General features: G+C 42.0%; 1 protein-coding gene across 2 annotated transcripts in view; it reads right to left on the bottom strand.

Annotated features, from left to right (window-relative positions):
• Positions 1-15,580, bottom strand: part of PPP1R21 (protein phosphatase 1 regulatory subunit 21) — a 42,845-nt gene that overhangs the window by 15,157 nt on the left and 12,108 nt on the right. For both annotated transcript variants that reach the window (XM_054985839.1, XM_054985845.1), the window contains exons 6-16: positions 15,102-15,160; positions 13,671-13,765; positions 12,670-12,722; positions 10,410-10,559; positions 9,450-9,551; positions 9,257-9,345; positions 7,920-8,056; positions 4,419-4,511; positions 2,393-2,520; positions 1,257-1,409; positions 164-256 (exon numbers count right to left, since the gene is read on the bottom strand). In XM_054985839.1, the coding sequence (XP_054841814.1) occupies positions 164-256; positions 1,257-1,409; positions 2,393-2,520; positions 4,419-4,511; positions 7,920-8,056; positions 9,257-9,345; positions 9,450-9,551; positions 10,410-10,559; positions 12,670-12,722; positions 13,671-13,765; positions 15,102-15,160 (1,152 nt within the window). The remainder of the gene's footprint in view (positions 1-163; positions 257-1,256; positions 1,410-2,392; positions 2,521-4,418; positions 4,512-7,919; positions 8,057-9,256; positions 9,346-9,449; positions 9,552-10,409; positions 10,560-12,669; positions 12,723-13,670; positions 13,766-15,101; positions 15,161-15,580) is intronic.

The following is a 15,580-nucleotide window of genomic DNA, read 5'->3' as shown; positions in this document are numbered from 1 at the left end:
ATGCAAAACTCTGGATCAAAGCATAATCCTCCCTTAATTGTGGATTTCAATATTTAGACATGTGCACTAATTAAAGTTAATACAGCGTGACTACCAAAATTTAAAAAAAAATTCAATGAGCACATTACACTTCAGAACAGCTGCATGTTAAATTAGGGAATACCTGCTGTGCGAGGCCTTCTCTGCTCTCAGTGGAACTCAGAAGAATTCTGCGGTTGGCCAAGGCCTCTTCATAAGGCACAGAATCGCAGCACGGCTGGAGCCAAAAGACACACGGACTTCAGTGAGTCAGATTACAGATGGGAAATGTTAATTTCCTCACTGTCCTCTCCTTGCTTGTGAAAGTCTTCTGTGATGCTTTCCATTCCCTTAGTGGTAAAGATCTGCATGATTTATATTGCCATTGAAGGAGTGGAGTGGGGGGGCAGAAGGGAGGGAAGAGAAAACACGCAGTTGGGGCATTGTTCTAGCAAGCCTTACAGTGGCCTTGGGCAAATTGGGGGGGGGGGGGGCTTGTGTATCCTGTGAGCAGCCTGTATCACAAACTCTGAATGAAAATATCAGTTTGATGGGCCAATAGTTGATTTTTGTTGGCTGAAAAATAATCTGAAATTGCATCACAGAGCATTGGGGCACTAAGAGTTGAAGGGAACTGCTGGGGGCAGAGAAGACCCATAATTCAGGACAAAGGGATGAATGGTAATGGGCTGAGCAGGATGACGAAGGGACTCGGATGAGAGGGGGAGCCAGTGATTATAGCAGACCTTAACTAACATTCAAGAATCCTTCTGAGCACACTACAGGCAGCTGCCAAGTTCTACCGTCTGTCTTCCCTTCCCAGCTAAAACCACCATCCCCAAAGGCTACAACATATTAAAGAATAACTTGTTTACAACAATGTGACTTCTAGTTTCCCTACAGCCACTCATGCAATAATAAACCAGCCAGGGCACCTCTTAAACAAACAGCCATTCACAGGTGGCTGCCCAGAGAATCCTTTCCTGCCTCCTGCTGCCCTGAAAGGCTGGGACCGCTCTCATCTTTATCCAGCAGTCATCCAGCTCGGCAGTCTTTTTCTTCCCCCAGCTCCACCCCAAGGAAATATACAACTCAGAGAACAAAACGGTTCTATCCGCAACAAAGGCCCTCTTCAGGGAGGGAAAGAAACCAAGCCCACATGAAAAAGATTTCTAGAGCGTGTCCAAGGGATCAGAGTTACTCTGTGCTACGGCTATTGTACTTGAAGGGGCACAAACCTTCTTCAGCAATTTCATGTAGGCAGCTGCTTTCTTCTTGTACTGAAGCATGCATTCGGCTGAGAGGGGGTTGATAAACTCCATTCCCCCCTTAGGCCCATAGCTCAGTGAGGCAGTGAAGCAGTCTAAATTGTTGCTAAAAAATGAAGCAACCTAGATATAGGGAGATAAACATTTAAAACAGAGCCTGTGTAGAGAGAGAAAAAGGCCACATGTGCCAAACACACACACACAGATGGAACAAAATGCATCATCAATTCCAATGCACAATACAGTTTGAGAGGTTTCATCCACACTTACGTAGGCCTCTCTTACAGAAATATAATGTTGCAAACCTAAGCTACAAATTAAAGCTATCCTAAGAGCACAGTAGGGTTTCATTTTCTGGAACAAACGGTAGTTATTAATTTTAAAGTTCAAGTTTCTAGGTCTTGTGGACACAGAAGGAAAAGCACAGTAATAACCTGTGGACAGTACATTTGCTGGGGGCTCCAAAAACAGTGCTAATTTAGGAGTGAAAACTCTTCACTCTGCACTCTTTTCTAGCTCCCGCCCCAACTCCGTCTCTAGGAATCAACAAGTGGAGGCTGCTGCAGAAAGTCTGCCCCCTTTCCAATCCACTCAAAGATATGATGAGGGACAGGCAGCAGGAGTAGAGGGATTTGCCAGCCCACTTGGGGGAACAAGGCAGCCCACTTATCTCCAGCTTTGCTTCTGCTCCATTAACACTTGTAGCAGATCAGGCTCCTATTCTCTCCATGGAATATTATATGTCTTCCACCTTTCCTTCCTTACACCATTTTAGACCCCTATAAGAAATGGGGGGGGGATCTAGTTCTTTAATCCCTCCCCAAAAAAAACTTTCAGGAAACACAACATGTCCGGTAAACATATATAAAATAATTGTTTTTCAGTCCACTTAAGAACACACTTCCTGGCTGAAGAATTTTTTTCCGCCAAGTTTTATCCCAAAGGAAGGCACTGCAAAAGCAGCAGCATTTCTAGAAGTTCCTCAATTCTGCTGGTGACGCAGGTCTTTTTCACAAATCGGCGGCGTCTCTAGAGAACCAGCAAGCTAGCTGTAGCTTTGCAGTCCTGGGTCAGGCTGCCAGTATTGCTTCGGATGAGAAAATTACCTTGCCTGCTCCATTTGTTAATGCCACCACAGATGATAAGATGCAGTCGTTGGTGGTTATAAGCTTCTGCGTGGATGTTGGGAGCTCATGCTCCAAGGCAGCTTTTTGACTATAATGCTTGGAAATATCTATAACCAGAAGGGATTAATAGTTGCATCAGCCATGCTCACAACCTTGCCATGCCCTCTGAACCTCTTGTTCAAACCCAGTTTGAAAATTCTCTCTTCCCTCCTATTATTCAGTTTCACTTTTTCTCTCTGGAAAGATAATGAAATACAATTAAATGCCTAGAGGCTAGATGGCCATCTGACAACAATGCTTATTCTGTGAACCTAGGCAGATCCTGAGGGCAGAAAGGGTTACATCAGTGCTTAGTTCTCGTGGCCCCTTCTTAAATGCCCAGCGTAGGTAATAATTTTCCCCAGGCCAGTTTGGCTAGGGATCCTGACGATGTTTTGCCATCTTCTGGGCATGAAGCAGGGGTCACTGGGGGTGTGGGGGGGAGGAGAGGTAGATGTGTATTTCCTGAATTGTGCAGGGGGTTGGACTAGATAACCCTAGAGGAACCCTTCCAACCCTATGATTCCTGATCATCAAGGAAAGAAGTTACTCCTTTCTGTATCCTGGAGGATCAGCATGGGGTAATACTAAGTGTTACAGGTTCAAAACTCTGTTCAGCCATGAAGCTCCCTGGAGACCTTGGGTCAAACACCATCTCTCAGCCAAGCCAACTTGACAGGACTGTTGTGACCATTTTAAAAAAAGGGGAGGGAAAAAGACAGAAGGTAACAATACATAGTGCTCTGAGCTCACTGGAAGTAAAGAGGGATACAAATATAAAAAGTCTTCAGTCCCCTTTATACATTTATACAACAGCTTTCAATTGTGTGCCCAAAGACACACAGTACGGATTCTCTCATTCCCGTCTCCCAAAAACTTCTGTAATATCAGGAACCATGCTGCTCTGCTGAGCCACCGGAATCCGTATCTGTCAATGCACGGATCCTCAGTTTAGGCTGGTCAGGGCCAACAACTACTACTATTGTGGATGTTAATAGATATTATGCTTGCATTTCATTTAAGAGGCCAAGAGATACTCACCAATTTGTCTAGACCAAACAGCATCAGAACCAGCCATAACAGCCATTATCTAGTGCCATAACAGCTGTACCTACCTAAGGCTTCAGGCTCAATCATGAGCCTCTCTTGTTTAAGGAACTCACTGGACAGAGCTAGAAAAGACCTCTGTCCAAGACAGAGAGCTGCTGCCATCAGAACAATAACTAGACTGCACACAATGTGGCTCCTTAAAAGAAGCCTCCAGCACCATGTGTTTTTGTGCCTTTTAAATATTTAATTAAACACCTCTATTTTCAAGGCAATGCAACTCAAAGCAAGCACCAGCCTAATGACAAGCCACAACCTGTTCCTTATATGGGGCTTGGACCCTGAACATTTCCAGGTTCACAATAAGCCACAGTTTGTTGTTATATCTGAACCAAGAGGTATGGTTTGTCGCCTGCCCACAAGTGAAGTCCTCAATTTCAAAGCCTTGTGTAATGAAAGGAGGGTGGTGGAGCCTGAGGAACTCCAAGCTTGTTCTTGCAACTACAAACCACAGTTTGCTGTTATGTCTGAACACAGCTACTGTCCTCTGGCAACTACACAAAGCCTCAGACATTTTCATTTGGGATGTCAGGAAACAGCTGCTAGTTAAGTCAACTGAACAACAGGGGCAAATTGGTCCTTTAACCTACTGGGAAAGCTTCTGGTGGACCACTTCCCATAAACAAACACCCCTGGTGGCTGATATCCATCATCAGTGCCACTGACCACAGTGCCCCTGCAGAGCTGACCTGCAGGGCGTTCCGTGCCTAGTTCCTGGGGCATTTAAGCCTTACAGTACGCCCCTGCTCAGCAACCACCTAGGTAGACGTCCACAAGCTGTCAGCCCTCTTGGGATACTGGCTACAGAGCTGTTCAGCCATTTTATTTAGAAAGCAACTTGTGCTTCAGTTGGTCTCACCTTTCATGATATCATGAAATCCATGAAGAGCTGAAGCAATGTGTGTGAAAATTGAGCTGAAGTTTGTCCGAAGCAGCCTGTCTGGCTTCATGCCTAGAAGTTACACAAAGTGGATAAAAAAAATTAAATTTAATTATTATTTAAATCCCAGAACTGAACAACGCCAGACAAACAAATTTTAAAAACAATGATCTTCAAAATGACCCATGGGGCTAGCTTGGCTATAGAGCATGTTTTAAAAGGCCATCAAGGAGCAACATGCACTCAGTGGAGTTTCAACTTCTCCAATCCAAATGCAGAAAAGAAACCCAGGTATGTTAGCTAATGCTGAAGTTTGGACCAGGTTCAGATTCCCTGGTCAAACAGGCAGTTCTGAAGGAAAAATAGCATGTAAATGTTACGTTGTGTATTATGTTACATCAAGTCGCCTCTGACCTATGGCGACCCTATGAATGAAAGACCTCCAAAACGTCCTATCATTAACAGACTTGCTCAGATCTTGCAAATTGGAGGGCGTGGCATCTTTTATTGAGTCAAGCCATCTCATTTTAGGTCTTCCTCTTTTCCTACTGCCTTCTACTTTTCCTAGCATTATTGACTTTTCCAGAGAATCTTGTCTTCTCATAATGAGACCAAATGTAAATGTAAATACTATAATCAAAACCGAGATTTCCTTGAAATAATTCGCTTTTAATTGGGCCCTCAATATATCTCAGCCTTGATTTTATAAATATATGCTCTCGGCCCTATCATATGTTGGCCATGGGTCTCTAGGAATGAAATATCTGCTCTGGAATTAAACAGCAACTGTCAATTGGGGGTGAGCCCCAAAGACATTGATAATGTCAGCACAGATCAAAGAGCAAATGCGTAGTTAATGTCTCTGGAACTTGACGTGGCCTTTGTTGTGTTTGTTTTTTTTCCATTGCTCTTTAAGTGTGTAATCCAACTTTATTTACTCTGCTTACTGCACATTATATAATGGTTCACGTGCCTTGTTCTCCAGTCTTGCAATCCTTCATTATTATCTACATTACACTGCATTTTTAGTGTGTTCTTCAAGTATGTTACGTATTATACTGTTCTTATAGCATTGGTTTTTAGATGTAATCCACCTCCAGTCTCAGTAAGAGAGGAAGACTATAACTGAAGTAAATTAATATTTAGGAATTCAGTTATTAAGAGTAAAACTCCTGGGTGGGGGGGCACTTGGAAACAACAAGGCTTTAAACTTTTAAAATACAGTCTAAAGAAGAAATGTAGCTCCTCTACATTAAAGATCTTTCAAGGAAAAAAATGGCCTGCAAAACCCTAATGAAGTTAAAGTATTGCTTCTAAAAAGCCTGGAAATTGTCCAAAATTGTTTCCCAAGGTCTTTGCTGCAGTACATCTTTGTAGGAGGAGCAGTGGTCTCTCACAGCAGAGAGAGGATGAACCGTTAACCAAAGGCAGGTTATCTGCAGCTACTTGTTAAATGGAAAGTCTTCAATAGCCTAAAACTCTACCCACACTGTAATCAGTCAGCAGATACATGGACATACATGGACACAGAATGTTTCACACATCAGCTTTTCAAGCATGAAGAAATCTGCACTTGGATTTTAAATCAACTGTTGGCTACTCCAGGATACAAGTGATCTGTTAATTCCCTCTTGCCTCCTTATCAGTCCAAGAGGAATCAATATTTTGAAAATAAAAAGCAAGACATGGTATGTCAAAGCGTCAAGAGCTTTAAAACAGAAATTTAAGGTATTGCAAAATGCAAAGGAAAGAGGTGGATTGAGCCAACCAGATTTGAAATTATATTTTGCTGCCAGCTGTTTTGTATGGATGAAAGAATGAATGTTGTTAAAAAACAGAAGATTACTGGATTTAGAAGGTCATGACTTAAGATTTGGGTGGCATGGTTATCTGTGGTTTGATAAAGCTAAGGTTAATGCAGAATTTAATAACCCTATGTTAGATGTGCCATTCTGAGAATATGAAATAAATACAAACTTAGGATCAGTCCAAAAATACCCTTGTAGCTATTGCCACAAGAAACTAATTTTAGAAGAGAAATGGCAAATATCTCTAATTGGTTAACATAGCGATATATTTTAGAATTTTCACAAGGTGAAGTTAAAATGAAATCAAGAGAAGAGTTATCAACAGAGTGACTAACTTGTCAATGGTTTACGTAGATGCAAATCTTGGAAAGGTTTAAAGTAGACAAAAGGTACTATGATTTTGAGCACTAGACTAAATTTGAAGTAGATTTCTGTATAAATGATGAACATGTTATTGCTAAAATGTATACTCTTGTTGAAATTCGAGACAGAAGAAGAGCAAGTGGAAGAATGTCTGATTAAATGGTCTAAAAATTTTGAATATATTAATGGAACAATGGGAAAATATGTCGTTAAAAGGGTTAAAATTTACATTAAGCTCCAGTGTCAAGGAGAATTTTTATAAAATGATGTATCATTGGTATATGACTCCTGAGAAACTGGCTAGAAAGTACAAGGGTACTTCGAACATATGCTGGAAATGTACTCAACATGAAGGATCTTTTACCACATATGGTGGACATGTAAGAAAGCAAAAAAAATGGACATAAATACAACTATCGATTCAGAAGATTTTAAGGATTAAAATAGAATTGAAACCAGAGACTTTTTTGTTGGGAATGATGGCTATACAGTGGAAAAGAAGTAATGGAATTCTATTCTTATATATGATTACTGCAGTGAGACTATTATATGCACAAAACTGGAAGAGTCCAGCACTGCCTGCAACAGAGGAATGGTTGATAAAGGTGCTGGAACTCTTTCATTAAAAAAATTAAACTAATTTGTGTACTGCACACACTTTATGACACTGGCAACTAGCCTAACATTTTATTTGACAAGGAGCATATGCATCCGCAATTGTTTTGCTCCCAACTGGGTTGTTTGGGCTGTACTAACTGGCAGCTTTTGTTTAAAAAAGGGAAACGTTTTACATTTTAAAAGTTTCTGACACACCACCACAGAGCTTTAGAGTTGGTCACCACAAACATATTTCCCGTAATTTCTTAGTTTTTAAACAAATAGAGGAGGGCTTCTAGGTTTAAAGCAGAAATGTAACAGCTTTAGAAGACAAATCACTGTAATTTATGGAAATACTTTATTGTTTCTATTTTTTTTTAAGTCCATTTCAGAAGTCACTGCAGTAGTTTTACACCAGCCTTTATTTCAGCTTTGCTCCTTTCAATTCTCTCCAACTTCCAGTTTCATTTCTGGAAGTGCCTGAATAACAGATGCATTCCTTCCCCTCTCTCCCCACCCCCTCCCCATGACCTTCACATCTCCAGGCATCTAGTTTCTCTCATTCAGTAACAGCGCCAATGACATGTGTACAGTTTAACATCTGCCTTCTGCCCTGCAAAAAGCTTCAATCTGTACTTGGATAAGGTAACACTGAAACCTGAAGTTTTAACATCTTAAAATGCTTCCCCAGCAGTTGCCATCAGATACTTACTTGGTAAGGCAAGAAGACTAACATACGTGTGCAGCTTCTCAAAGACAGCCGTCAGCCTCTTCATGTCGTGTTGGAGCTCCATGTTCCTGGCTCTTAACGCAGCTGTGCAAAGAGAAGATTCACACTCTTCTTCCAAACTAGGAACATATGAATTTATGTTTTTAAGAGTGAGTATAGTGATTTTGTTTGTTTGTTTAAATGACATGTTTTTCAGAAAAAAATGAGAAACACATTTTAGGGCACTTCCCTGAATATCTGAAAAAGTTATGCAAGAGAAGTTTGAGGGGGAATTCTTCAGGGCTGATAAGCACCAATTTTTTAAAAAAACACATACACACAAACATGAAGCAGATGCTACTATCTTCCTAGCTCTGTTCAGATGTCATGATAAACAATGGTTGTTGAAACCTCAACTTGTTGCACAATTCCTGGTTAGTCCATAGTACGCTGACTTTATTTATATAGTACATTTTTATCCCAGCCTTTCATCAAAGAGCTTGGGCACTGGTATATGGTTCTTCCCTTCTCTACTTTAACCTCACAACAACCCTGTGAGGTAGGCTAAGTTGATACAGAGTCCATGGCCCAAAGTAACTGAGGAAGTTTCATGGCAAACTGGGACTTGAACCTAGATCTTCCTGGTCCTAGTCCAACATAACAGTCTAACCACTGCACAACACTGGCTATAGTAGCCTCCAGTCAGTCTGCTGTGAGTCTCCTTTCCTGCCTCCCATTAGAATCCTCAGAGTCTATCCCAAACTCTTGCGCTGCTGGGGTATCAGCAAAATCTCACTACAACTGCAGCTCAACTACTACTGTTTGGCTGCAATAAGTGGGCAGGGAAGGGCCAGGAAGCCAAGCCAAGCCTCCTCAGAGCTTAAGGCTCCTCTCTGCAAAGGCATGCAGAAAGTCCCAGGTTCAACCCCTCGCATCTCCAGCTGAAAGGAGCAGCCAGTAGGTGACGTGAACCAACTCAACCTGGGGCTCTGGAGAGCTGGTGCCAGTGTAAGTAGGCAATATTGACCTTAATGGACCAATGGTCTGATTCAGTATAAGGCAGCTTCAGACGTGTTCATACAACCCATAAGACCTGATCATCATATACACTTGAAGCATAAGAAAGTTCCTGGTTCATGTTAAGGGGGAACACCAGAGCTGACAGCTGCTGTGGTGAAACCGAGAACCCCCAGTTCCAGACATGTACATTGCCAGAAATCATTATGAAAAGTACTCAAGAGCGAAGAGGCACGTTGCCCAACAGCTCAAAAATCCAATGTAAGTGATAAGCTGCACACTGAATTACAGTTCCCAGGTGGCGGGTTAAAAAAATAAAATACCTTTTCAATTGGTAAGGAAGAATCTTCCTGAGAAAGTGGACGTAAGCCTTTAGGTAGTCAGAAAAGGATTTCAATTTCGCAGTGGTTTCCTTACAAAACAAGGAGAGAAAGAAAACAGCATAAGCTGTATTTTGAGGTATTTTGTACTAGCCTGTCTTGGAGGGGGAGCGTGGTAAGAAGGTAAGTATGTTACCAGCACTGTGACAGTGTCCTCTGTGATGCTCTCAAAGAAGTGCAGCATGCCTTCCTCCAGAGGGCGAACATAGGATGCATTTTCATGGAGATACTGCGAGAACTGAATGCAGAAAGAGCAGTTAGTGACTCTAACCAGCACTGCTGGCAAAAAACTGCAACCGCGTCAATGCAAAAGGTTTGGCATTCAGACCGCCAGTCAATTATTAATGGGGTGGGAGGGAAAGGCATACTCTACCCCTCAGCACCAGGCATAAAAGTAATGTGCTGTGCAGGCTTAAAAGTCTGTACTACCAAGAGCTATGAGCATTATAGAAGTTTTACACAAAGTTGGATCCAATCAATTTTTCTGCTGGAGAAAAAAGGAAGAAGGTTGCCGTCTGACCATCTAAGGTGGCCATGCTGCGAACCATGAGGCCTACATGTCCAAACGCCATGGAGAACGGGGGCTGTGGGAAGGAGAAAGACTGGATGTGACTGAGTGAAAAAGCTGGCTGGATCCAACCCATTACACGGTGAGCTGCAAAGTGGCAAGGTGCAAATCAGAAAGTCCCTGCTTCAAATCTCTCTTCTGCCATGGATTCACCAGATAGCTCTTAGCAAGCTACTCCCCAAACCAAACCCATCAGCAATATGCCGATAAAACTGAACAAGGCCGATGCAAGGATTTCACTAATATACAAGAAGCATTTTGAACATTTCAAACCACTTCATAAATGTATTTGTAAGAAGTGGGCAGAGAAGGCTTCCAAGCAACCATTGCTATTCCAACAGCAGAACAGAAACATCTGTTGGGACACGTTTCAGTCCATTCTGTACCACGTTGCTTTGCATAAGCACCAAAACGTTGTTTTCACAGCAGCATTCCCTCCTCTGTAAAGAGCCATGGCATGCTGGCACATGGCACACTGGATCACGCTTTCATTACCATGCTTCGTAAGTTCAGCCCAAGTCAGCTTACCTTCTGGTTTAACGGTGATATAGTGTCTGTGGCAGAATCAACTGGAAATATCTGGACTCGCTGCTCTGTGTAGGTGTGGAAATTCAAAAGTGCCATGACCAGATCTTGAATAAAGGCCAGCGCCTGGCCAACAAGGTCACGAAGCTTCAACTGCAAGGGACAAAGAACCATGACGGGCTCATTCTTATGACAAAGTGCAAACTGTTTTACTGGAGGCCTTTCAACAACCCTGTTCCTAAGTAAACAGAAAATAAGAACACAACAGACACCCTCCCTATTATAAAGGCTCTACTACTAGAAGAGCAGCATTCAGTCACTGCAACGCAAGTGTGGCAAAGGGAATTTGCAGTTTCCTATATATCATTCCAATGGCAGAACCACAATGGATTTTATGAAAGGAAGAAAGATCTTTTTGTTGCTTACAGGGAAATACACTTCACAGATATGTTGAGCCCCATCATACAGACTTTTAAAGGTCAGCACCAGCACTCTGAATTGTGCCCAGAAAAGACTGGGAGCCATTACAGATGGACCAAGACTGCAGTGCATACAGTCCCTATGACACACTTCAGTCAACAACCTGGCTGCAGCATTCTGCACCAACTGAAAGTTCTCAACACTTTTCAAGGACAGCCCCATGAAGAGCGCATTGCAGTAATCTAATCTAAATATAGCCAGGGTATGCACCACAGTGGTCAGATCTTCTCTGCCCAGGAAAGGCCACAGCTGGCCAGCCAGTTGAAGCTGGTAAAAGGCACCCCTAGCCACAACTGCCACCTGCTTCTCCAGCAGTAGGCCTGGGTCCAAGAGCACCCCAGACAACGGATCTGTTCCTTCAAGGGGAGTGCAACCCCAGCCAGAAAGGGTGGCACCTGAAATCCTGGGTCAGGCTTTCCACTCACCAGTAGCACTCCCATCTTGTTAGGTTTAAGCTTCCATTTATTAGCCTGCATCCAAAACTGCCACTGTTTCAGGGTTTCTACAGGCTCCCCGGGATCAGCCGTTAAGTACTAAACAGAGCTATCATCAGCATACTGGTGACAACCCAACCCAAACTTCTGGATGACCTCATCGAGTGATTTCATGTAGATGGTTAAAGAGCATAAGGAACAAGATGGAACTTTGAGGGACTGTGCAGACCAAATACCAAGGGGCTGAGCAGCACTCTCCCAACACCCCCTTCTGAAACCCACCCTCTGGGTAGGACTGGAACCACTACAAAACTGTGCCTCCCAGTCCTGACCCAGAAAGGCAGTCTAGAAGAATACTGTGATCGATGGTATTGAAAGCCCCTTAGATGTCCATGAGAACCAACACATTTGCTCTCATTATGTCCATCTTCTGGCACAGGCCGTTCACCAGTGTGACCAAGGTTGCTTCAGTCCCATAACCAGGCCTCAGACCAGGTTGGAAAGGATCTCAGCAATTCATCTCAACCAGGAAAGCTTGAAATCATCTAGCCACCAACTGTTCAATCCCTTTACTCAAGAATGGAATGCTTGAGACTGGCCAATAGTTACCGAAATCTCCTTTTTCTAGAGTAGGCTTTTTTAGAAGCAGATGCAACACAGCTTGATTCAAGGCTGGGGTGGAAACCACTCCCTCTCTGAAGGGAACATTAACTACCGTTTGAACCCAGTCATCCACCACCACCACCCCTAACAGATTTAATTAGCCAGGTAGTAGGCCTCAAACCTCCAAGAATCCTGACCAAATCCTCAGAGAGGAAAAACAGTTGGACAAGCTGACACCTTGGCACCACCTGATCCTGTCACTGCTAATGAAGAGTCCAATGGATGCAAGGTTTTATCTGCAAGCTACTGAGCAAAACAGTCAAAGCGGGCCACCGAACAGTCAACCTCCTCCGACAGGACAGGCCTCTGACCACTTTTAATAGCTCCGCTGGCTTACACTGCGCTGATGCAAAGGCAACAGGAATATGCTTTAACATGATCACCAAATGATCACCATCACGGAAAAGGCTTTAAAATGAGTTTTTGCCTGTGTCTTATCAGAGCCATCCCAAGTCTTCCTCCCCTGTTGCTTTAGCCACCTCGTCTTTTCATCACCTGCAGCCCTCCAGTAAACCAAGGGGCTACCTGGGCACTAACACTTCGGTGAGGGCACCTGGGAGTGCTTGTGTCAACCACCAAGGTAATTGTCTCATTCTAGAGGTCAACCAAGGAATCAACAGAAGCGCTGGCCATATCAACAGGGAAATCTCCTAGAGCTGCAGATTCTCACAGTGTCGCTCTCTTACCTGGCGTCGTCTGTTGTGTAATGGCACATTCAGAGCATTGAACTGGCTAGATCCTATAAAAGGAAAAAAGCATCCTTAATATCACAAAAAACATTTTCTGCTCTGGACCACGCCTCTTTTACTAAATTAATAAATTCACATTTAATAACAGGCAAATATCTTTTTAAAATGTATTTATTTACTTCAGTTATATCCGGACTTTTCCCCAACGGGGACCAAAAGTAGCTTCCATCATTTTATTCTCACAACAGTTCTGTAAGGTAGGTTAGGCTGTGTAACTGGTCAAGGTCACCCAGCAAGCTTCCGTAGCAGTGTAGGGATTCAAACTTGGGTCTCCCAGATCCTAGTCTGACGTTCTCACCACTACATGGGCTCTCACCACACCGCACTGGCTCTCGGCAGAACTAAAGAAAAACTACTGTTACCCATCCTGAGCCCTCAAGATAGCACAGCCTACAAACCCAAATGCAAAAAAACGAAAGTGGTAGATGCATATGTCAGTAAGGGATGGCACTTTAAACACTACCAATTTGAGTTTATGTTGCACTTTTTATTGTTCTCAGTGCTTCACTGTGGATAAGCAAGCAACAGAAACTAGACACAAGTGCATGATACGCAACAAGCACACTGCAAACTTGCAGTGAATGTCATGCAATTTAGAACTATGAACAAGGAGCCTTCTGCAAGAAGAACATGCCTGTTCCACCCAAGCAAGGCTCCTTGAGAGAAAGCACTCCGCATCACAGTACCTTTCACTCTTAGCGGAATGCAACCTTTCAATCTTATGCAATACACAGAATGCCCCTTAAACCAAAGCTAATAGAAAGACAACCCAAGTGTGCTATTGGCTTAACCTACATCATTATTCATTGTTGCACTTCAAGTTCCCGAAACAGTAAAGTTATTAATCCCAGGCCTATCAAGGAGAGGAAGACTGCCCTGATAGTCAGTTTTACTTTTCCTCACTTTAGTAACAGCAAAAGTATTGAGGCAATACCTACTTGTGTCATTGAAAGGTACTTTTTCACGGATGATGTGTAGAGATTCATCCAACTTGCTACCCAAGTCAGAATGGAGATTCTTTAGCTGCTGCTGGCTGCATAAGAAAAGACAACAAATTAACTATTGTTGGAGTAAGGGGTGTTGAGAAATGTAAAACCAGAACACCAGAGGCAGATGGTTCTCATTAAACAATACAGCCATGCAGTTCCATGATACCAGAACGGTCAAAGAGTAAGAACAGTCTACAGTAGAAATGCTTTATTAGCACTGTATTCTAGCAATGCCACACTGATTACTACACAACTGCTATAATGACCATCGAAGTTCTAAATGAACTCAGAAGTTGGAATGTTCAAGAATACTGTTCAAGAACAGTATTAAGCCACTTGTATTAATGACATATCAATTGCCAAGACAATGCATCAAAATTATTTCTGAAATATATCATAGGCAATGAATAGATGCCATTGCCAAAACATAATTAGGCAAGTTTGGCAGTTTCAAAGTATAATAATTGTTTCTCAGGAGATTGTCCCTAGGAATTATGAAGTTAAGATGTTGGAATAGAAGAGTGAACAACCACATTCACGCCATGGTATGCCATGTATACTTCTTCTTGGATGTGCTAAAATTAGCGTATCAGCAGTTTTTCAGTGCCTTCAGTTTATACAATATAAGAGAAGTACACGTTTTATTGTCTTTAAATTTTAACATTATTCCAATAAAATAATCTCCAAGTTTTTAGTTTCTTTTACTATAACATTTAAAACCACACCTGATTTGTTTTTTTTCTTCCAAATATTTTGGTTCAATTATTTGTTGCTATTGGGACATAAATTAAAATGAGTTACTTAAAAAAATGAATTTTAGATAAATAAAAATAACCATACTACATAAGTTCATACTCTATTTAAAGCATGTGACAGAGTTCTAAAAAATAAATAAATCTGGAAATATTTTCTCATTCTAATTTTTCCTGAAAACCTACAAACTGACTGCAATAAAAGCAAGAGAACCTTACAACAACGCTGTGTGTTAACTGCACCAAAAATTTCCTCCAAGTCTGCATACACAGCAGGGGGACCTGGAACAGTTATAATGCCCTATAGATATACAGTAAAAGTATCTTTTTAAGTGTAGCATGTACACATTGGTGTATTGCATCACACTAAATCCTTAATGCATCCAGGAACCCAAGTACTGAACTATTTCTACACATTTCTGCATGGCTTGTACACCTAGAGAGTACTTTACTCCGCAACATGGTCTGACTCAGCATAAGGTAGCTCTTCCTGCTAGCTTAGAAGATCATAAGCTGATAGTTTACAAAGAAGAAAAAAGTTTGTAAGGATTAAAATTCCATATTTTCACCAGGTAGACGTCAATAAAATGAAACAAATTCCATTTTTAAAGAAGTGAACAAAGCGTACCATTCTTCTGTTCGAACCCTGCAATCCTTGGCTTCCCTCTCTAGAGTTTGAGATTTGATCTTTAAAAAAAGAGACAGAGGGAGAAGAGGACACTCTCAATAACAATTTGTACAGCACCATAATAATTTTTAAGAACAGTCCTACCAAAAATGTCACCTAAAGCAATACATAAAACTAAAAATGCCAATAGGTCAGCTAGCATCACCATTCAAATAATAAAACACTAAGTATTAACACAACCAGAAAAAAAGAATCCAGAACCCAAAACTTAATCAATCCACAATTAAACCATTCAATCAACCTGCAGGGAACGTTTGCTGAAAAAACAGGGTTTGGGGAAGTGGCCATAATTCGATGGTGGAGCATATGGTTTGCATGAGGGATGTTCCAGGTTCAACCCTTGGCACCTCTGGATCCCACAGAAGATTTCCATATGTGCAACAGTCCCTGCAGAAGCACTAAAGTTACTCCTCACCTTT

The sequence above is a fragment of the Eublepharis macularius genome, chromosome 1, assembly GCF_028583425.1.
Source record: "Eublepharis macularius isolate TG4126 chromosome 1, MPM_Emac_v1.0, whole genome shotgun sequence".
NCBI lineage: Eukaryota > Metazoa > Chordata > Lepidosauria > Squamata > Eublepharidae > Eublepharis > Eublepharis macularius.
The sequence above is the reverse complement of the archived record's forward strand: the minus strand, read 5'-3'. Positions and strand labels throughout refer to the sequence as shown.